The 23,467-nt window shown below is 36.3% G+C and overlaps 2 protein-coding genes across 4 annotated transcripts in view; one reads left to right on the forward strand and one right to left on the reverse strand.

The window, feature by feature from the left end:
* Sema1a (Semaphorin 1a) overlaps positions 1-23,467 on the reverse strand; it is a 1,123,890-nt gene that overhangs the window by 350,883 nt on the left and 749,540 nt on the right. The gene's annotated exons all lie outside the window — the stretch shown is intronic.
* Positions 5,980-7,037, forward strand: LOC141484931 (uncharacterized). The gene is made up of 2 exons (XM_074180635.1): positions 5,980-6,176; positions 6,240-7,037. Exons 1-2 carry the CDS (start codon positions 6,025-6,027, stop codon positions 6,949-6,951), a joined length of 864 nt encoding a protein of 287 aa, XP_074036736.1. The 5' UTR covers positions 5,980-6,024; the 3' UTR covers positions 6,952-7,037.

Raw genomic sequence — 23,467 nt, forward strand, 5'->3', positions numbered from 1 at the left:
CTTTTTTTATTGGTGTTGTTTGGTGAAGTTTTTTTTGTTGTGCAGTGAAGTCAAGGCGTTGTGACCTTGAAGTGTCTGGTGCATGGTCGTTCAGATTTTTTTTTCATATGAGATTTTTGTGTGTAATATGTGTGTGTGTAGGAGAATGCACGGTACAGGGTTTCATCATGTGCTTGTTTGTCTATGTACAAACATACGTCTGCATACTTCGAAGATCCTCCAAGTAATAAATGCTCCATCGGTGTTAGGGCACCAAGTTAGTAGTGGAGTGACGTCACAGCAATAACCGTTCAACGGCTAGAGAGCGACATGTTCACTCCACGACGTGTGGCAGAGTAATGCGTATTCATCGGTCTGGTCCTGCCCTCACCTCTCCTGAAGCGATGAAGGTTCGCTCTAGCCCCGCTATCGATGGTGACACAACGGCAGCCGAGGACTGTTTGCCTAGCGTCTACCCTCTCCGAGACCGCAACGACCACTGCTTGCTCGTATATCGACATCTGTTATCGCATTCAGTTGGGAGGTAATCTTGGCGCATGTAGTTGAGAAGTGGGGTTGGCTATGACGTCTTGACGGGTCCTATCAGAGTGTATTTAAGAAGCGTACGAGTGTTGGCTATGTCAGTTTACATCAAGTGAGTTAGTGAGAACTATTATATAAAATGTATTCCTGTGACTGTGGTAAATCTTTCACTCGTAGTGATAATCTTCGTCGGCATCAGCTCCAGAGTTGCCAAGGAGGGCCTGCAGTGAAACGGTGAGAGTGGATAATGCAACACCTATGTATACGTGCAATTGTTGTAATGTGACAATTCCTATGACCAAGTGAATTCTCACCGAAGAACCATGAGTCATAAAAATAATGCATGTGTTCAATTGTCTGACGGTGTTCAAATTATAACGAATGCATTCAATTGCCGCATTGCTACATACAGGGTGGAGAGTTCGATTGTAACCAGTGACTACATGTCATTTTTCAATAAGATTAGGCAGAAGGTCATTGAATTACTGGAATCAGCCATCAGGATCCATAAAAGCATCAAGGTGAATATGGAAGTTTTTGGGAATTATATTCTTCAGACTGATGATTCGAGGGACACGAAGTCATTTAATTCCCAAAATAAAATAGTGGACCAATCTTCAGATTTGAATGCTGTTTTTGATGGATTCCGTGATGTAATTGTGGCTCAAACGACTGAGTTCCAGGATCGTGACTCAGGTATTTATTTTTTAAAAATTTCAATAAGATTGAATAGTAATATTTTTTTTTTATAATTCAGGTTGGACTTGTGAAAAAATATTGTTTCTCGAGGTCAACATTAATAAATACAGTCCACTGGAAGGACGTTCATATGTGAAGCTGCCTCAATGTATTCAATGGAAGAAAGCTGTTGTGAATGTTCGTAATGAAGATCAATATTGTTTTGCTTGGGCTATAACATCAGCATTATATCCTGCAGATAGTCGAGTGTCCGAACTTACGTCATATCCACATTTTTCCACTGTTTTAGATGTCACAGGTATGGATTTTCCGGTTAAAGTTAATAATAAGAGTATCGAAATATTCGAAGATAGGAATGATATTTCAATTAATGTTTACGGTTTAGAGAGTACATTTGAGAAGGGTAAAATGAAGTATGAAGTGATTGGTCCATTGCGATACTCACAGAGAAGACTCCGGAGACATGTCAATTTGTTGTTTTATAACTGATGACTCCGGTAATGGTCACTATGTTGGATCAAAGATCTTTCAAGATTAGTTTCTAATCAACTATCAGCTCATAGACAGAAAAAATATTTTTGTGACGGATGTTTGATATATTTTTCTGATGAGAGATTGCTTTTACGTCATAATATGTATGATTGTAATCACATTAGTACCACAACACCAACTACTAATTTAAAGATCAATAAATATGGTAGAATGGTTGCGGAAAATAAACTAATGTTTGAAAACTTTGAGAGGCAAATGAGGTGCCATTTGTAGTGTATGCTGATTTTGAATCAGTGCTTAAACCGATTCATGTGAATGAGCCAAATCCTGAAAGTTCATACACGATTAAAACATTCAAACATGCCCCATATTCATTTGCTTATTTGATAAAGTGTTCATATAATGATGATTTGTCAAAATTTGTTACATATAGGGGTGTAGATGCAGCTCAGAAATTTGTGAGTAGCATTGAAGATGATTTGAAAGAGATACATGAAAATCATCTCAGAAACCCTAAACCGATGGATACACAAACTGACGAAGAAGAAGAACAGTTTGTTGCAGCCAGAACTTGTGGTATATGTAATAAAGCATTTACTGATGGTGAAGTCAAAGTAAGAGATCATTGTCATGTCACAGGAAAGAAAAGATCACATGCCGCTCACTCGAAATGTAATTTAAATTTCAAAATACCAAACTTCATACCTATCATTTTTCATAATTTAAGTGGTTATGATTGTCATTTATTCATAAAAGAATTGTATAGGAATAAAGAGAAAGTTGATGTTATCCCGCAAACTAAAGAGAAATATATATCTTTCACGAAGCATCTCTTTACACACAGCTATACCGATAAAGATGGTGTGGTTAGGAAGAATTATCTCAAAATGAGATTTATCGATAGTTATAAATTTATGACTAATTCGTTGGAGAAGTTGGGTGCAAACTTGACCTCCGATCAATGTTTGGAGATGCACAAACATTTCCCACAAATTGAGAAATTCAATTTGATGAGACAGAAAGGTGTATTTCCATATAGTTTTGTTGATGACATTGACAAATTGAATTATCCATTACTTCCGACAAAAAATCAGTTTTATGACACACTCAATTGTGAACATATATCGGAAACTGATTATGATAGGGCTAGAAAAGTTTGGAATTTATTCGAGTGTCAGAATTTGGGGAATACTCTGATTTGTATTTGAAGTCGGATGTATTGCTACTATGTGATATTTTTGAAAACTTCCGCACCACAAGTTTAGAGATATATAACTTAGATCCGGCACAATATTACACTGCACCTGGATTATCATGGGATGCCATGTTGAAGTTCACTAATGTTGAATTGGAATTACTAACTGACATTGATATGATTCACTTTTTTCAAAAAGGTATACGAGGTGGAATTAGTCAATGTAGCGAGAGGAAACATATAGCAAATAATAGATTTTTACCCAATTATAATCCCAACGAACCTTCCACATTCATTACATATTTAGATGCAACAAATCTATACGGTCACAGTATGTCACAACCTCTACCAACAAGTGAATTTACATGGTTGACACCAAATGAAATTCTTAATCTCGATGTGATGGATGTGAGTACTGATAGTCCGTATGGGTATGTATTTGAAGTGGACATTCATTATCCACAAGAGTTGCATGATAAACATTCTGACCTTCCATTTTTAGTCGAAAAAATAATACCACCTCGTACACAATCGAAAATTCCCAAATTAATTCCAAATTTGAATGATAAAAGAAAATATATTGTTCATTATAGGAATCTACAGCAAGCTGTCAAAAATGGATTGATTGTAATGAATACACATAGAGTATTGAAATTCAAACAATCATGCTGGATGAAACCCTATATAGATCTTAATACTGAAATGCGTAATAGGTCTAACAACAAATCTGTTAAAGATTTCTATAAACTAATGAATAATGCGGTGTATGGAAAGACAATGGAGAATGTAGATAATCGAATTGATGTTAGACTCGTTACACATTGGGAAAATATAAAGAAAAATATAGGTGCCAGCACTCTCATAGCCAAACCAAATTTCAAAAATTGTTCAATTTTCACTGATAATTTCGTTGCCATTCAATTGGGTAGAGTGAAGGTTCATTACGATAAACCATTATATTTGGGATTTTCCATATTAGAATTATCTAAAACAGTCATGTATGACTTTTTCTATGGATGCATCAAACAACACTTTGATGAAAATGTCTCTTTACTTTACACAGATACCGACTCGCTCATTCTTAAAGTAAACACAGAAAATTTTTATGAATTCATAAAAACTAACATAAGTAGATTTGATACATCCAATTACAGTATAGTTAACCAATTCAATATTCCAGTAACAAGTTCAGTCTTGGGTAACTTCAAAGATGAATTTCCAAATGATCCAATCATGAGTTTTTATGGTACAGGTGCTAAAGCATATTATGTGAAATCTGTTGATGGTGAATTTAAGAAAGCCAAAGGGGTTAAACGATCTGTAATAAAGAATGAATTGACATGCGAAGATTATCAAAAAATCGTCGAACAAGGTGGTATGATATTCAGAAAGATGAATTCATTTAGAAGCGTGTTACATGATATGTATACTGAATTAAAAAATAAAGTTGCATTATCATATCACGACGATAAACGATTTATCATTCCGAATACTACCCACACTCTTCCTTGGGGTCATAATGATATTGAATTTTATGAAAACGATCCAAATGAGAACATTCGTTGGATAAGTAATATTATTCAACAATCACAATCTCAGGAGACTCCATTGGATCAATTGATTAATTTATTATCTGCCGAGATCAATGATTGAAATATCATTCAATATCTTCAAAACCGGAAAATTCAATATTGATATTTATGTAGCCATTTATAATTAATAATATATGATAGAAGTAATGTGATATTAATGTATTATGTATGTATGTATATGTATTACTGTAATGAATATAAAATGATTAAAATTTTATTTGTATTATTTCTATTTCCCTAATCAATTACTGCAATATATAGTATAATGTAAATGACAGAAATATCAGTTTGAAGAGAATCATCGTAGAGTGCACAATGTCTAAAACAATCGATAAGTTTGGTAGAAAAAGAAAATGGGGTGGTAATGTCATTCGAGGTCCTCCTGGGAATGGTTTTAAATTAACAAAAGATGGTCATTATGACATGCAAAGGAAAATATTGAAAAATACAAGTGAACCAATTGACAAGAGTGATTGTGTAACTGTATCATATCTTGAGGGGGAAATTAATGGAGCAAAGGAAGTTATACTTCTAGCCCTACAAGCTGCAATACAATCCACAATAGGCAATATTGCTCGGGACGCCCGGCAAGCATTTAACGATAAAATTGCAGAGGCTCGGATAACTTTCACTCGTAAATTTGACAAACTTACAAGTGATGTAGACATAAAAATGTCTGACATAACAGCGTCTACAAATAAAAAATTTGATGCTATGTCAAACATAACAGGGACTACAATGAAAAAAGTATGATGTACTGGAACAGAGAGTTGAAGTATTGGAGAAAAACCATAAAGAAGTTTTGGAGAGAAACTATAAAGTCAGGCCATCATCATCAGGTGGACTGGGATATCCAGGACTGAACATTAATCCAAATCATAGAATAATACAACCAAAACCAAAACCAACTGATGATGTATTAATGGAACCAACATGGTGAATGTATTCCCTCGTTAGGTTAGGTTAATAGCTACGTTAGGTTAGCTGCATACTTACGTTAGGTTAGGTGTTAGGTTAGTATTCCCTCGTTAGGTTAGGTTAATAGTTACTGTAGTTTAGGTTAGGTTAGGTTAGTTTAGGTTAGGTTAGGTGTTCGGTTGCATAGCGGTAGGTTAGCGTACTAGGTTAGGTTACGTTAATACATACGATAGGTAGGTGTTCGGTTGCATAGCGGTAGGTTAGCGTACTAGGTTAGGTTACGTTAATACGTTAATACGTTAGGTTAGGTGTTTCGGTTGCATATTATGTTACGAACGCGCGCGCGAAGAGGCGTAGATGTCTCTCCAGATGTCCCGCCTACCTGGGCCGGAGGCCCCACCCACCTGGGCGGAGCCCAGGCAGTGGCGGGGCCCGTTAGGGCCACGCCCCCCCCCCCCCCCCCCCCCCCCCGTCGCCACCAACTTTTCGGATACCCGCCCCTTTCCGAAGCCCCGCCCCCTTTCCGAAGCCCCGCCCCTCCCCTCCCCGAAGCCCCCCCCCCCGACTCCCAACATTTGCGCATGTACACCCCTACCCTCATCGCGCATGTGCGCTCCCACCATTTTCCCACCGCTCACGCATCGAAGTCGATACCCTCCGGAGAGCACTCCACAACATTCAGTTCGAGAAGTCATCTCATCGAGAGCAGTCCACTCCACAACAAGGCAGTACGTTCCAACGACCAACTTGATATTTGAGTAAGTAAATTAGGAATGTTATTTTTTATATCAACTAACTTTGTATTATTTCTTCTTTTTCAGAATGGCAACCAATACACAGGAGGTGAATAATGCTGTGGCGTCTATTCTGCCGGTGTCCGCTGACCAGGAGGAGGCAGCATCTTCGAGAGCGGTGACGGTTGACCAGCCAACCACTTCGCGTTCGCGAGTTAGGTGCAGATCTTCTAGCCCTGACTTATTCGAGGAGGAGGAGGAAGTCAGGGCTGTGAAGAAGGTTTGCCAACGACCTGCAGCAAAGGTTGGTCCTATTTCAAAGTACCGAGCTACTTGCAATAGGACTAATCCTTATGCAGGTAGTTTTTCGACCTCTCGTAAGAGGGCCTCCACACCAGCAGCAGCACCAGCAGCAGTGGAAATTCCGAGGAGTCCTTCTCCGGAGTTGGTGATATTGTCGCCGTTGGTGACGCGACTACCACCGCTGCCAGCGACACCGGCGGATCCTGAGGTGTTGGTGCCACAGCCTATCGGAGAGGTTAGTGAAAAGATGAGTGTTTTTCTGCAGAGATGCAAGAAAGCAGAACGAGCTGCCCGATCTAGCGAGGCCGAGTTGGTTACCATGAAGCGACAAATGGCTGAAATGGATAACCGACGGAGGGAACTCCAAAAGGAAATGGCCGAAATAGATCGGAATTATGCATCTCTGCAGGAAAGGTGTAAAGCAAAGACCTCTTCGATAGAGCTGTACAAAAAAGTAGTGACAGTTATGGACACTCTTTTTGTAGATGAAGTGTAAATGTAAGATTAGTTTTAGGTTAGTTAGGAGTATTTAATTATGGTAGTTTTAAGTTTATATTTGTTAAGTTTATATTGAATAAAGGAAAGGAAGTGAAATAAAGGTGTACACTGTTTTTTGGTTTGGTACACATTGAACAATGCGATGGTTGGAGCATTTTTCTTCACTTCCTCTTATTATCATTATTATTTTTTTATTTCAATTCCAAGTTCTTCTAGACAAATACCTCACATCAATTTTTGTGTTCTCTAATCACTTGTAAATAATTTCATGTGAAGAAATTTAAAAAATAAAAAAATAGACATGTTTCATAGTGAAATCGACAAGTATATTTCATTTGTATTTTATCCATTCAAGTATCTCTTTCATTGAATATGTCTTATGTCACTTTGCAATTTACCCCTACTCATTGAATATGTCTTATGTCACACTACAATTTACCCCTACTCAATGTTCCACTCCTCTCCCACTCCCTCTCGAAAGTATAAAAGTAGAAATCATCTGATGAAACATTCAGTTGATCAGCTAGCATCGAGATGGAACCCGATTCAACCTCCGAACCCTATAGCTGCCCGGATCAGGGTACAACTTCAATTACTGGGATAACAGCCAGGTACAGGTTGTCTCTTCCACCACGGAACCCCACAGTCCGCCATACGAATACCGGGATCACGACATCAGGATGCAAGTTCAGCATGTCACTGGCAGTGACGAAGGACACTTGGATGACTCGGAATATCCAGATCCTGACGGATGGTGGGACCCTGCTTATGATGACATTGTCCCAATGAGTAGCGACGACGACGATGATGACGACGACGACTCTGGTGATGATGCTGATGACGAGCTTGACGTTAGACGTCCTCCACCATCCCCTATCCTCATCGAGGATAGTCCTCCGCCATCCCCAATCCTAATCGATGATGATGTCCTCAATTCCGATGATGACATATAATCATCTACTCGTCCATCATTTCCTTTCCTTTCCTTCCACGGAGTACACACTTTTGGTTGGTGTACACGAGGCACTGCGAGGCTGGGGCAGTGTCTTCCTCCCTTCCTCTCCCTCTTATTAGTTTTTTTTTCCATAATAATCACTAGAATTTCTCCTAATAATCGCTCAGAGTTTCATTCTTGATGTTTTCGAATCTCAAACACTGTTCTACATTTCACCCCCTCCATTTCATTTCTTCCAATATAAATATAGCAACAATCCCAGTTCTATATCATTCTTCCACAATGTCGAGTACAGGACCCATCCAAGTACATGAAATAGATTCAACGTCTGATCATTTGAGTACAACCTTCGCTCAATTTCTGCAGCGAATCTATGATCTTCCTGATGATTTCGCAGAACGAGTGGAACAAGGTATTCAGGACGACATAGATGCTGTTGACGATAATAATGCGGATGATGTGATTAGTATATCATCTGATTCAGCTGATTATGACGACGACGACATCATGAGTATATCATCTGATTCAGATGACTACTATGAGGATGATATCATTAGTATATCATCTGATTCAGATGACGATACCATAATTATTGTTTCTGATGATGAGGAGCGTTAGTCCATATCATTGCATGGATTAATAAAAAAATAACAGCCCTTTTCAGGGCTACAATTAAAGACTGAAACAATAAAAAAAATAGCTCTTTTCAGAGCTACCATTATACTTTCAAACAGAAACAGATAAACATATTATTGTTAACATTATGTTAACATTATAATCTCAAACGAAATATATGTATGTGAAAGTATTCATCATTATATGCATATGAATGATTGACAAATGCCAACTTCAACAACTTTCATTTAAAGTAGTACTCATCATATGCATAGATATTCAATGACTATCAAATTCCAAATTTCGACTTTTCAGTCAAAGTAGTAATTTATTTGTCATATAATGTATAGATATTCAAAGACTAACAAATTTCCAACTTAGACTTTTATTAATCAAAGTATTCATTTGTCACATAATCTATGAATACTAATACAACTAACTACTGTTTGTGTGAATAATGTAGCCCTGAAAAGGGCTGTTGTTTTTTTTTTGACCAGTAGGTCCACGGTTATTGTGCCACAGGTTGGACATTATTACATATAATACATGTAGATACTCGGGTGAAGTTTGTTAGTGGCCTCTCGCAAGCTTCACACCAATTCTGTCCCATTTCCATAATTGAGACAGTGTTGTGGGTGTTGACATGGGCATACCACCCTCCATTATTGTTTCTATGCGAATAAAACCGAAAGCAGCACCAACATAGTTTTTTGTTCTCTCCATCTATTGTGCTGATCAATACGTATGCATCCAATGCACAATACAAATCCAAGGGATCTTCCAGTGTCTCACTGACATTGAGTGTTCGCATACCGATCCTCATAGCACCATCACCTTCAGTTGTGTCAGCTTCTATCCCTTCATCATCTCCTTCTTCATCCATGACCCTCTCAAACTCCATCACGTCATCATCTTCGTCGCTTTGGTTGGCCTCGTTTTCAACTTCGTCTATCTCATCTTCATCGACTCCAACATCTTCTGCTTCAACTATTACTTCCTCTAGCGGAACATTGACATCCTCATCATCTGATTCGTCTATCCAATTGTTTTCATCAACAGCAGCTATTCTATTTAATGCAGCATTTATTTTTGCAGAATTCATCTTGTTGTTGTTTGCTCACAGTTGTAGAGAGTGAATGAATGAACTCTAGGTTTGCAAGTCAACTTATATAGGAGGTGATGCGACTCCCACTTGACTCGTTTAGAGTGGAATAGTAGGAGAAGTTATCCCACTATACTTCCACATGATGTTGATTTGTATAAATAGAGATCGTAGGTATAGGAGAGAGCATTCAGAGTTTCTGTAAGTCATCTCTTTATATTTCTAATCGAATTAGTAAAATGCCGTTTCCAAAAGAGTGGAATGAAAAACCAAAAGTGTGTGTCTACCCAATGATGATTGCAGGGGCTATTGTGTGCTACTTTTGTCAAATAAGTAGACCTAAGGATTCAATCAATCCATGTACTGGTATGTGTAGTGATTGCGTGTTGCGGATTCAACTATCGCCTCCTTCTCATCCACCGAAGCGAACAAAATCGGATTATCGTCAACAACAGTTACAGTGTCTGAAGTGTTCCGAACCTATAATATTTAACAATATAGGTATCTGTAGAAATATTTGTGGTATCTGTGCTGCCGTTCCAACTCCACTGCAACGTTGTTTGCGTTGTGATACATATTCCATGAATTGTTGGAATCATGTATGCAATGCATGTAGAAGTACTTGGGATCTGTGTGAGAAGGTTGGTCAACTCTACCCCAATAGGAGAATCCATTTTTTTCAATGTTGGTGTTTGACGCACGAGCAACAACTATTGAGGAATAGAGTCAAAGAACGTTCCACATCCACAGAGACATATTAACATTTTTCATTTTTTATTATCGTTATTGTCCTCTATTATTAATAAATATATATATATTTTGAATTTATTTGTATTATTTTCTAACATTTAAAAATACATGCATGCAACACAAAGTTTTCCTCTTAAATGACAAAGATTGTTACATGCGTGAATAGTTTAGTGAGAGAGCGCATGTGCCAGTTGATGAAAGAGCGCATGCGCTAGTTTATTTTCTTCTATAAATGGTGAGGTCTCAGTAACATCATCACCTTTCCTATCCACATTCTATTGCTATCACATATCATTCCTCAGACCTTAATAATCATGAGCTCTATGCCGCTATTGATTGCTGAAGATGGTTCACCACTTGTTGATATCGATCAGACTGATTTTGAAAATATTCCAGTATTACATTTATCGAGTCAAGATTCGATAAATGATTTTGATATTAACGACTTCGTTAACTTTGCAGATGTGCCAGAACCAAATGAGCAAATTATTATTGAAAATCCGATCGTTTCGCAATTATCATCACTCAAACACTCTTCATCTACCCTTCCTCTTGGTGTTGATAAGAAATCTAGAACAATCAAGAGGAAGGTTACTAAGGCATCTTCATCGATTGTCACTGACTTTAAAGAAAAGAAAGAATCCAAAAGTGTTGTGCGACAGAAAAAACCCGCAACGAAAAGTGACAGATCGAAGAGGAAGCCAAAAGGTACTCCTAAAGAAATGAAGAGTGATTTGAAAGCTGAACCGCTATCTTCTTTCAGCCCCCTCCATCGGTTTGGGGAAATGAAAAGGAAAGCAAAATGCCGTCTTGTAAAGGCACAGATGACTATTGCTGAACTTGAAAAGAGTGAGCGAGCTATTAATGCTAATAATGAAACTCTTGAAGCATTAGATGCCAAGATTGCATTAGCGAAGGTTGAATTGGCTAGAATGTCTAAAGATGCTGATGAACTCCGTTCAAAAATTGGTAAAGATAAGCAATTCCATCAACGTTCGAGAATGCAAGCTCAGGCTGAGCTTGAGGAGTCGACTAAGCTTTATGAGACAGCATTATCAGTGAGAGATAATTGGCAAAAAGAGTTGGATACTGCATTTCAAAGTGACGGCGATTAGTTTTGGGAATGATAATGTGTTTTCAATATCGTGAGTTGAAAAATATAAGCGGGAATGGAGTATACAATTAATTTGGTTTGGTATACACAGAACATTGCGAATGGCTGGGGCAATGTTTACCGCTGCAATATTTTTCAGTTCACATACTTATAATTGAAATGAAAACAATAATGAACTTTAATATTACTTTATTCATAAAAGTCACTATTATATACATTTAAACCATATTTGATTCATCAATCCAAGAATTTTGTTCGCTAGGAAGGCCTAACCACTTTACATATACTTTATTTTTTCTTCTCTTCAACACCTTCTCAATCAGATATACGTCAGGATTCTCGGTTCGTAATAACTCTTCTTCGTAAAAACATCCTCTAATCGGCTGTTCATTCATATCTTCAAGATTATAAGTCGTTGGGATGGTTTTATTAATTTTAACAATCTTGAATAGCTCCGTGGTAAAATTCGCAGTGTAAGACTTTTCAAAAATATGTTTGTATTTACTTATACGTACAATATCATTTAATTGGAATTTGGGTTTACTTTGTCTTCCTCCAATTCCATTGATACCCTTGAATTTTAATTTTGTTGTTGAATCAACATTGATGGGTGCCATACCTATTGTACGATGAACTTTATTATTATATCTACTAGTTATAATTGGAAGAATATCAAGCCATTTGTGGTGACCTCTCATCGAAAATTCCTTGTAGAGCCATGCCTTTATTGTACGAATCACTCTTTCTGCTATAGCTGCCTTCTTTGTGCTAAATGTTGAATAATGATTGATATTATATTCTCGCATGAGAGATGAGAAGCTTTTATTGAAAAATTCTTTCCCTTGATCGCTTTGTATGTGTTTGGGGGAGTATTTGGCTTCTTTCAGTACATGTTTCATTGCATTAGTTACTGTACTACCTGTTTTATCTTTAACTGCTACAGTCCACAGATATTTGGAGTAACAATCTATCACTACAAGTATATATCGGTATCCTTCATTACTTTTTGCATAAGGTTGCAGTTCAGCTAAATCTATTTGCCATAGATCTGCAAAACCTTTGATGGTGGTTATTCTTCTACGAAAATTACGTCTTGCAGGTTTATGTAATTCATTAACAACTTGTCGTTTGACATCACTTATTTCATTAGTCATTCTATTTCAATATGATTAAAGAGAAAAGGTGATAATGTTACTGCATTGAATGATGATGTGACAGTGATCATTACATGTGAATATGTTAATATATTATACCTTCTTCACGTAATTCTTCAATTATTGAAATTATTTCATTATCATGTCCGGTATGTCCGGCTGACTTTGAAGCTACCAATAGTCGTAGGCGAGCAACTAACTCTTTCGGTGAATTCCAGTACACATAATTCACAGGTTTAGAATTATATATTTTCTCCATTTTCACTCGTTTGAGTGCTCCACCAATTTTACTTCTACTTCTTATTGGATATTGTCGTGAGTCTAATAGAGGTTTGATAACTTCACGAAATTTTTTAGAATTTGTATTTTTAAAACCATTCTTCAGATGATATTGTTTATATGGAGCATTCGTTATTTTCAATATTTTGGAATATACTTGACGAGTTTCTTCATTATCAACATCTTGTGGATTCTTCAAAAAAATCATATCATACAATTCTGGACTACCTGCGCATTCATATTTTTTCACTTTATTAGCATCCCAAAATGAAATGTTTCCATCTTTGAAATTTACCACTAGACTTCCCATTTTCAGCTTTTGTGTAATTGGATCCATACGTACGCCAAATGTTCCATCATATGCTGGATTTCTAGATTTTATATTATTCAAATGTTTCATCAAAACATCTTCACCACTTTCATTCATAACAGGTGAGATGTCAGGATCCGAGGAATCGATGTGGGACGATGATGGTGTTTCGAATAGAGTTGTTCTCATATCGTCTTGAAGTGTGCTCGTGTCACTATTCACAGATGATACACTACCAAAAGATTGTTTTCTTCCTATTGGAGTACTCATGGGATAATTTGAAGTAGATTGAACAGTTCCATGATTTGGTGATAACACTGGTGATTTAGAAGTAGCGTTTGATGATAAAACATTCAATGGTTTCATTATGGGCTCATACAATCTTTCAAGTGTCGTACGATTTTCAATATTATCATTCTTGATAGAGTTGAATTTCTGCCTGACAGCTTCTGTTGTCTCTACTAGTTGACGTTTCAAATTTATTTCATTGTTTTTATTTTCAGGATCTTTTTTTGTATTCATAATGCCCTTTTTTTTGAATTAAAGCTTAATTCGTTGGTGAAGTGACCACTACAATATTCAGTGATCGAATAAGTTCCAAAAACAAGATCATGGGTATATAAAACTATCGAATCCTTTGCGATATCTACCTTCATCTATTTTTCTATCCTTATCAATGACTAGAAATCCATATTGGTCCTCCCAGCATTTAACACACATCAATTGGAATTGTTTGAATGTTACATCGGGTGAAACATGATCTGAATAAATGTGATGTAAATTCGTCTCATCTTGTTTGAACATTATAATGAAATTGGTATTGTCACGCACTAACTGTTTGGGTACCCGTGAATATGTCTGTGCTAGATAAAAACAATCAACATCCTTATGACGTCCCATACAGAAATATGATCTAATAATATCTTGCTTTTCACATATTACATCATCGAAAATGAAAACAGAATTAGGCTTAGCGTCGGAGGGTTCCACTATTTCTGCATTATTGCTGAATGTATAAAAACCTAATCCTTTTATAGGTTCCAAAACACTTCGCAAGTACTGATATTTAGGTTGATTGAGTGATTTCGAATAGAGATACACATTTCTAAATCTCAGTCCTTGTGGATGTGTTAATAGTGATATCATTGCATTCGTCTTTCCACAATTTGAAGGTCCTATAATGAGTCCTCGAACTGATGATGGAAGTAGTGGACCATGTCTGAATACCCTTTGTCCATTCAATCCACAACCAAATTTCTCATCTAGATTATCTACAGCAAACTTTTCTTTCTGTTTTACAATGCGCATCGTGCCGTGGTTGGAGACTATATAAATGTTATTAGCTTATTCATTTCAATGTGTACCATCAAACGATACGGACGTATTGAAAGTGATCGTAAAATTAAAAGAGGTTGTGGTTTTGTTAATGATTTAATAAACAAACTTCCTTTCGAATTACATCTACCGGAGGTTATCAATACTGTGGACCGGGTACAAAATTGAAACAACGTTTAGCTCGTAACGACCCTGGAATCAATAAATTAGATATTGAATGCAAAAAACACGATATTCAATATTCTAAGCATCCATCCGATCTTGCAGCAAGACATTTAGCCGACAAAGAACTTGAATACAGCGCTTGGGATAGGGTTAAATCGAAGGACGCGAGTATTGGGGAAAGAGCAGCTGCATTACTTGTCACCAACATTATGAAAGCGAAAAGACATATGGGCATGGGTTGTAGTACCAATAAGAAAAAATGTAAGAGGAAACAAACGAAGAAAAATAAAATTAAAAAAGTTGCATTTGGTGCTGGGATAGTCCATAAAGTGCGAAATGTATTGAAGAAAGCTGGTGGGAATCAATTTGTGACGAATAATAGCAAAAAAGCTATCACTGTGGCATTGCAGGCGGCACGTAAATACCTTAAAGCTGCCGGTGGAAAGAAGAAAATCCGCACACCACGCATAATTCCTGTTCCCAAGATCGGTGGACTTTTACCATTGATACCAATTTTTGCTGGACTATCCGCACTAGGAAGTTTGGCGGGAGCTGCTGCTGGTATTACCAAGGCCGTGAATTCGGCAAAAGCCAGCAAGCGGCTTTAATGGAAGCCAATCGTCACAATAAAACCATGGAGGCTGTAGCATTAGGCAAACGCGGAAGTGGAATATATCTCAAACCATACCGTAAAGGTTTAGGACTATATTTAAAACCATACAAAGCCACAAACAAAACAAAAAACTAATTGAACCCCTACCTCAGAGGCCTCTTACTGATCTCGATCTCAGTTATTATGCACAAAAAATGAAAATTCCACATTTTCGTGGTGTTTTTATGCGTGATAGATTACCATCTTCAGGTCCAAAACAAAACGAGACAGCTATTGTTAATTTAGATGGAATAAGTGGACCAGGAACACATTGGGTGGCATATAAAAAATGTGGGAAAGAAGTCACATATTTCGATAGTTTTGGAGATCTACCCCCACCATTGGAATTGACTCGATTCTTTCGAAAATGTTCGAATGTAAAAATCAAATATAACTATGATCGACAACAGAAATTTAATACAGTTCTCTGTGGTCACTTGTGCTTGCAGTTTCTCTCTAAATAATTTTCCAAATAAAAATGGATTCAACACCAAAACTGGATCGGGAGGCTATCAAGGGAATGGGGTTTTCACTTAGAATGTTTTCAAAATATGGTACCTTGAAAAAATGGATAAAGTGATGCTTGCAAATATGCCTAAGGAAGTGATACTTGCATGTGTTGCACATGAGATTGCATATGTTTGGGAAAGTTGCCTAAGCATCTGCAAGATGACATCGATATAATGAAACATAGATATTGTTATGAGCACCACCACCACGATCAAAATTCAGAATCGGATGTTAATGACGGTCCTATACCTCGGAAATCTATGTGTTGTATTTGTAATATAGAGGATGTGAATATTGGTATCAATAAAAATGATACTTATTACAATACAACACCTTCCAAAAAGTGTAAATTGTCTCAAATGTGCTGTTGCTGTGTACAATAATAAATTGAAATGTGTTTCAAAATATTCATCAGTCATGTCACGAAAGTTCGAGCTACAAGCTGTCGGGACAAGTGTCTTGAGTGCGGATTTTTTTCCACCAATTGAATTGGATAGGAACAGTCGTTATGGATTAGGACTTTTGGGATTCTATGGATGCAATACAATCAATAATATAACTGAAGCTAATAACTTAGTTAGTTTTAGAATCAGTAATGACAACTCATCGATACCCCAAAAGTTGACAATTGAAATTCCATGTGGTGCTTATGAAATAGAAGAGATCAATGCCGTCATACAGAAACATATCATGTTCAGATTGTTTCATGATAAAAAACCAAATGATGTCGTTGCAGATGATATTTTCTATCTACACGCCAATAATAATACATTCAAATGTGAAATGCGATCCAAATATGAAATTGATCTGACACATCCAAATTCAATAGCAGAAATGATGGGGTTCGCTCATGAAATATTTCCACCAAATCAGATACATGAATCATCATTACCAATAAACATTACAACTGTGAGACTTATCCGCTTAGATTGCAATATAATATCTGGTTCATATATAAATGGTGAAGAATCCCACATTCTTTTCTCATTCGATATTGATGTTGAACCTGGCTACAATCTTACTAAAGAACCACACAGTATTATATATATGCCTGTCAGTCCAGAAGGTCGTCAATTGATTCACAACATTACAGTGCGTATTTTGGATGAAAAAAATAACCTTATCGATTTTGGAAGTGAAGAAGAGATTTTCATTATTTTGGAATTGAAGAAAATCGAATAACTGTTGTTATGGGTTTCATTTATAATAGACAAAATCGCATTGAACAATCCCAAACGAGTTGCACTATCAAAAAGAAAGGTGTGCATAAAAAGAAGCTCATTCCACAAGTGTATGCTAAACAGTTAGCACATAACGCTCTGTCTGTGAGTGATCTTAAATTTTTGAAATCGATTGGATTGAAAGTGAGAAAATAACAATGGTGCTCGAAACAAACAATGAAAAGTTGAATATATTCAATGAACCAGTGCTCGATCATTCTCTCATAAGTTTACATGAGCACACATATAAGCCCTATGGATCACCGCTATTCAGGAATTCGGATGAAATCAGAATTGCAATCAATAATCAAGATGTTATACTAGATATTGCCGAGAGCTTCATTTACATAGAAGGTAAATTCACCCCCAAAGATGTAGCGAAAACATGCTATCTCTCGAATAATGCAATTGCATTTCTCTTTGACGAAATTCGTTATGAAATGGGAGGTGAACAAGTGGCTGTTGTTAGAAAACCTGGGATAACATCTACAATGAAAACCATGATATCATTTGGACAATCTCATGCTAACACATTATTGACATCTGGTTGGGGACTTTCACAATTGAAGCAAGATATCTTGGATACAAACAGTCATGTTTTTAGTGGAAAACTACCACTGAAATATTTGATGGGTTTTGCTGAAGATTACAACAAAAGTATCTTGAATGCCAAACAGGAATTGATTTTGATTATCGCTCGATCATTCAAAAACTCATATATAGGTGAGGTTGATGCTGATTTGGAAATAAATAAAATCGAATGGAAAATAAGGCATATTGTACCAGATGATAAACACAAGCTCAAACTTTTGAGTAGAATAAACAAAAGCGGTCTGAATGCCAAAATCAAGTTGGCGTATCGTATGTGGGACCTCTATGAACTACCATCATTACGTGGGACTTCTTCAGACATATGGGCCATCAAAACAACTAACGCATTGGAAACTCCTCGTTTTGTCATCATCGCATTCCAAAGTACTACCACATCTGAAGATAGAACACAAGATATTACAAAATTCACAACTGCTGATATCAATAGTATTCGAGTATACTTGAATTCTGAAGTTTATCCATATGAGCGTTGGAATTTGAATTTCGATAAAAAACTTGATGCTCCTGCTTATTATGCTTTTGAGAGTTTCCAGCGAAGTGATTATGATAAAGATATGAGTGAACCTCTGATGGACATTGGACAATTTAGAGAGAATCCACTATTCGTCATCGATTGTTCCCATCAACCGAATGCAACAAAATCATCAACTATTGATATAAAGATTGAGTTTGAGACGAGGAAGACCAAGTTTCCAGACAACACTAAAGTATATGCATTAATTTTGCATGATACAGTTTTAACATACAATGCATTGGATGGTTCAGTTCATAGCAGATATTGACACTTTTTTTTCACTCTATCATGTACTGTTTTATGATCTTTTTTTTTTTTTATTTGTAACTGACTTATATCATGTATTGTATTTTATATCATATTTATTGTTTTGTAATCATTTTCTATTGTATTTCATCAGATTTAAATAAATAAAACATGAAAATAATACAAAGTTTTTTATTTGACATTATTTATGATTCACAGGAACATACAGACTATCTAAAATAACTTCTTCCTCATAATCATCATTTTCGCGACCATCTTCAATTTCCTCTCGATTTTCATCATTCAATTCAAAGTGATGAATAATCCATTCTGGCAAGTATGGTTGGAGGCTATACAGGAATCTTCTTAGGTTCAGTTCAATCATAACCTCACAAAGTTGCCACAATTCCAATTCATTATCCAAAAATTTGTTGCAAACTTCTGCACCACTCCAATAGTTCTCAGCATCACGAAGGCATAATTCGATTTGTTTTTCATCATAGCATACACTCATATCATAAACGCTTGCATGTTCGGCTCCATCACCCAACACCTTCAATTTAGACGACAAATGTTGAACCGATGATTTGAGATCTACAATATCGACCCAATCTTGACTTGCGTACTGCATCCACATCTTTAAATGGTGGAACTGAAATCGAACAAAAAAAAAAACAATAAGCAACCTCCAATTTTTCAGTGATATAATACTCACATTCCCATTTTACTTGTAGTTACAAAGTGAGTGTATTCAACTAAGTTAGTAATGTTTATATTTCCATATAATTATCATCTAATATATGAATATTAATAAAACAATAAGAAATTCATTATAATTACTATTATTATTCAATCATATTGAATTTGACTAGAGTTATCGTTTTCACACCAAAAAAAACTTTGTAAGCTATGACCTAAAGAAATTCACTATAAATTATTACTATTATTCAATCATATTGAATTTGACTAGAGATCGCGTTTTCATGCCAGCAAAACTTTGTTGGCTCTGTCCTAAATACATCATCGTATATTTACCACCTGATGAGTTGATACAAGATATATCGTCATCACTGAATTGCAACGAAATACGTTTTGGTAGCCATGTTTTAAATAATTTATCATTGCTCACATCTTGCAAAGTTAATAAAATTGATTTACCAAATCGTGTAGAATAAGTTGACATATTTTTAATTATGTACACTTCATCAATTGGCAATGATGATAAGGCCTTTTGCTCTAGTATTTCAACCTCCTGTACAATCAAATTATTAATTTTATTCAAGTCTACTTTTGAAACGGACATGATGAAAATATATATGAAAATATAAACAATTTCCAACAGACAAATACACTCACCGTCTTCCTTCTATTACGAACTGAATAACACTCTACCAATTGCTAACTGCTGCAGATATATTCGTCTACTGATTTCATAGTGTGCCAGGCATTTCTTTTATATTAAACAGTGTGAGTCACCCCCACCATGAAACCGTGAAAGATTCACATTGCTAGTTGCTATCCACTAGAGATGCCTGACGTCACAGCCAAGCCCATCTCCCAACTTGATGCGATAACAGTTGCCGGTACGAGCAAGCAGTGGTCGTTGCGGTCTCGGAGAGGGTAGACGCTAGGCAAACAGTCCTCGGCTGCCGTTGTGTCACCATGGATAGCGGGGCTAGAGCGAACCTTCATCGCTTCAGGAGAGGTGAGGGCAGACCGATGAATACGCATTACTCTGCCACACGTCGTGGAGTGAACATGTCGCTCTCTAGCCGTTGAACGGTTATTGCTGTGACGTCACTCCACTACTAACTTGGTGCCCTAACACCGATGGAGCATTTATTACTTGGAGGATCTTCGAAGTATGCAGACGTATGTTTGTACATAGACAAACAAGCACATGATGAAACCCTGTACCGTGCATTCTCCTACACACACACACAAACACACAAAATCTCATATGAAAAAAAAAATCTGAACGATCCATGCACCAGACACTTCAAGGTCACAACGCCTTGACTTCACTGCACAACAAAAAAAACTTCACCAAACAACAACCAATAAAAAAAGCAATTAATACGTCATAGTGGTGGGGGGAGGCCGAGAATCAGCTGTAAACAACTACTTATCAATGATAGTAATATAACGGCAGCTATTGAAGCTTCAACATGGTAGATCCTAACATGCTGGGAGCATATTTGAAAAATAAAATTCACACTTTGCCAAATGCCCCAGGGAATAATAACATAGTTTCTGATCCGCATCCTAATCTCGGACCTCAATGATGCAAGCGGGTCCAAGTTATTTCAAACCTTCTATTAGTAAACATTTTTCTCATGAAAATAAAGTCAAAATATGTATGTCATGCGGAAAATCAGGCCATGACCGTTCTAATTGTCACCATAGATACCAAATTTGTAATTTTTGTCATTTAAAAGGTCACATTGAACTAAATTGTCTCAAAAAACAATATAAGAATTCAAAGAAAATTTCAGAAAATCACAAAGGCTCGAGAAATAGTTTCAAAAAAACCGAACATATAAACCGTATTGAAAATTCCAAGCCACAGTCAAAATTTAATAAAAAAATTACCCTCAACGGAAATGAATGCGAAGCGTTCATAGATTGTGGTAGCGATTGCTCAATTATTAAATTATCTGTTGCACAAAAACTCAAATTGGAGGTCAGGATCTCGACAACCCCGTTATTTTTATCAGATTTCTAGGGGATGGTGTTACAGTTAATCAATATGTTAACGCCCAAACACAAGTGGATGAAGTTAATTTAGATATTGAATATTATGTTATCGACAATTCCAGATTCAATTTTGACATTTTGATAGGTACAAACTTTACAGAAAACCCCAATATTATGTATTACAGATTTGATGATTCTCTGAACTTTTTGAACAAACGTGATATTCCAGAGTGGCTACGAAACATCAACCATGGACAAATGTCCTCATCTGATTTAAATGCTTTTTATGAATTGTTGATGTCTTATGAAACATGTGTGTTCGAGTCAGTAAAAAAAGTGGGTAAAGCGCATTCAGTTTCATTATCTATAGAGTTAACCACGACGAAGCCAGTTACTCATAGACCATATCGTGTTGCCGAAAAAGATAAATCAACCTTTAGAACAATCATACAGGACTTGCTAGATGCGAACATTATTCGAGAAAGTAGATCACCTTATTCCAGTCCAGCTTTGTTAGTAAATAAAAGTGATAATAAGAAAAGACTAGTGGTTGATTATAGGGCACTCAATAAAATAACTGTGAAACATAAATTTCCAATGCCTATAATAGAGGAAATTATTGATAATTTATCAGTTTTGAATACTTTACGAGTATCGATTTAGCTTCTGGTTATCACCAAATTCCAATGGAATCAAATTCTATTCCGTTTACTGCATTTGTGACACCGGAAGGACATTATGAATATACTAGAGTTCCATTTGGATTATGTAATGCCCCGTCTATCTTTCAACAATTTATGAATGAAATATTCTCACCTTTACGTAATTATAATGTTATACCTTACCTTGATGACTTACTCATACCTTCAAAAACTATTTCAGATGGTCTAAATATTTTACAAATGGTTTTAGAAATAATAAAAGAATACGGTTTGACAATAAAACTAAACAAATCATCATTTATGCTGAAGAAAATTAAATATCTAGGTTATGAAATATCTTTGAATAAAATATCACCCTCTAGTTCAAAATAGAGGCTGTCGAAAATTTTCCATACCCAAAGAATCAACATCAATTGCGCCAATTTTTGGGTTTAGTTGGCTACTTCCGGAAATTCATTAAAAATTTTGCTCGACTGTCTGCACCATTAACAAAACTTTTAAAAAAAAAATCTAGCTGGAATGGAATGAAAACCATACAAAAATAATAGACTCTTTAAAAGTGAAAATATGTTCCAAGCCAATACTGGCAATTTTCAACCCGAAATTGCCTGTACTTGTTTATACTGATGCTAGCCGTGATGGTTTTGCTGGAATTTTGACTCAAAAACAAGACAATTTAGAAAAACCTATTGCCTACTTCAGTAAACAAACTACTGGATCTGAAAAAAATTATCATTCATTTGAGTTAGAATTGCTTGCAATTGTAAAAACCCTCGACAGATTCCGTTATTATTTGCTGGGACATATGTTTACTATTTTCACAGACTGCAATGCAGTGAAGAATGCGTGGAATAAGCAGACACTTGTTCCCCCGTTGCTCGCTGGATTCTTTTTTTACAAGATTTCACGTTCCAACTCGAGCATAGGGCAGGTCATCAAATGCAGCACGTTGATGCATTAAGTCGAAATTTTCGTGACCTTGATCCCGAAAAAATGCAAATATCCGTAATAAGTGAAAACGATTATTTAAGAGAGGCTCAAAGCTTAGATGATCAAATCAATCAAATTAAAGAGATTTTATTAAGCGGCAATAGTATCGAACACAAAGATATTTTCAATGATTACGATCTTCGCGGAAATAAGGTTTATCGAATTACGCAACAAGGTAGAAGACTGTTTGTTCCAAAATTGTGTAGGTGGCAAATCACTAAAGCAAACCATGATGATATTGGTCATTTTGGTTACGACAAAACAATCGATAGGATAAAACGAGCCTACTGGTTTCCTAAAATGAACCGGTTCGTAAAAAAATATATTAATTCGTGTCTTTATTGCTTATATTACAAAGAACATGGTGGCAAAAAGCCTGGTTATTTGCATTCTATTCCCAAGTACGCTAGACCACACCATACGCTGCATGTGGATCATCTTGGACCATTTGTCGAAACCTTGAATGGTAATAAATACATCCTCGTCATTGTGGACGGTTTTCAAAATATACCTGTATCAAGCCAGTTCCAAATACATCTTCCAAATGTGCAATTGATGCTCTTCAAGAATTATTCTCACTTCTGGGAAACCCAAAACGTATAATAACAGATCCTGGGTCGGCTTTCACCTCA

The sequence above is a fragment of the Leptinotarsa decemlineata genome, unplaced genomic scaffold (assembly GCF_025532065.1).
Source record: "Leptinotarsa decemlineata unplaced genomic scaffold, Ldec_3_MD MMD2_tig00026299_RagTag_RagTag, whole genome shotgun sequence".
In the NCBI taxonomy this organism is placed as follows: domain Eukaryota; kingdom Metazoa; phylum Arthropoda; class Insecta; order Coleoptera; family Chrysomelidae; genus Leptinotarsa; species Leptinotarsa decemlineata.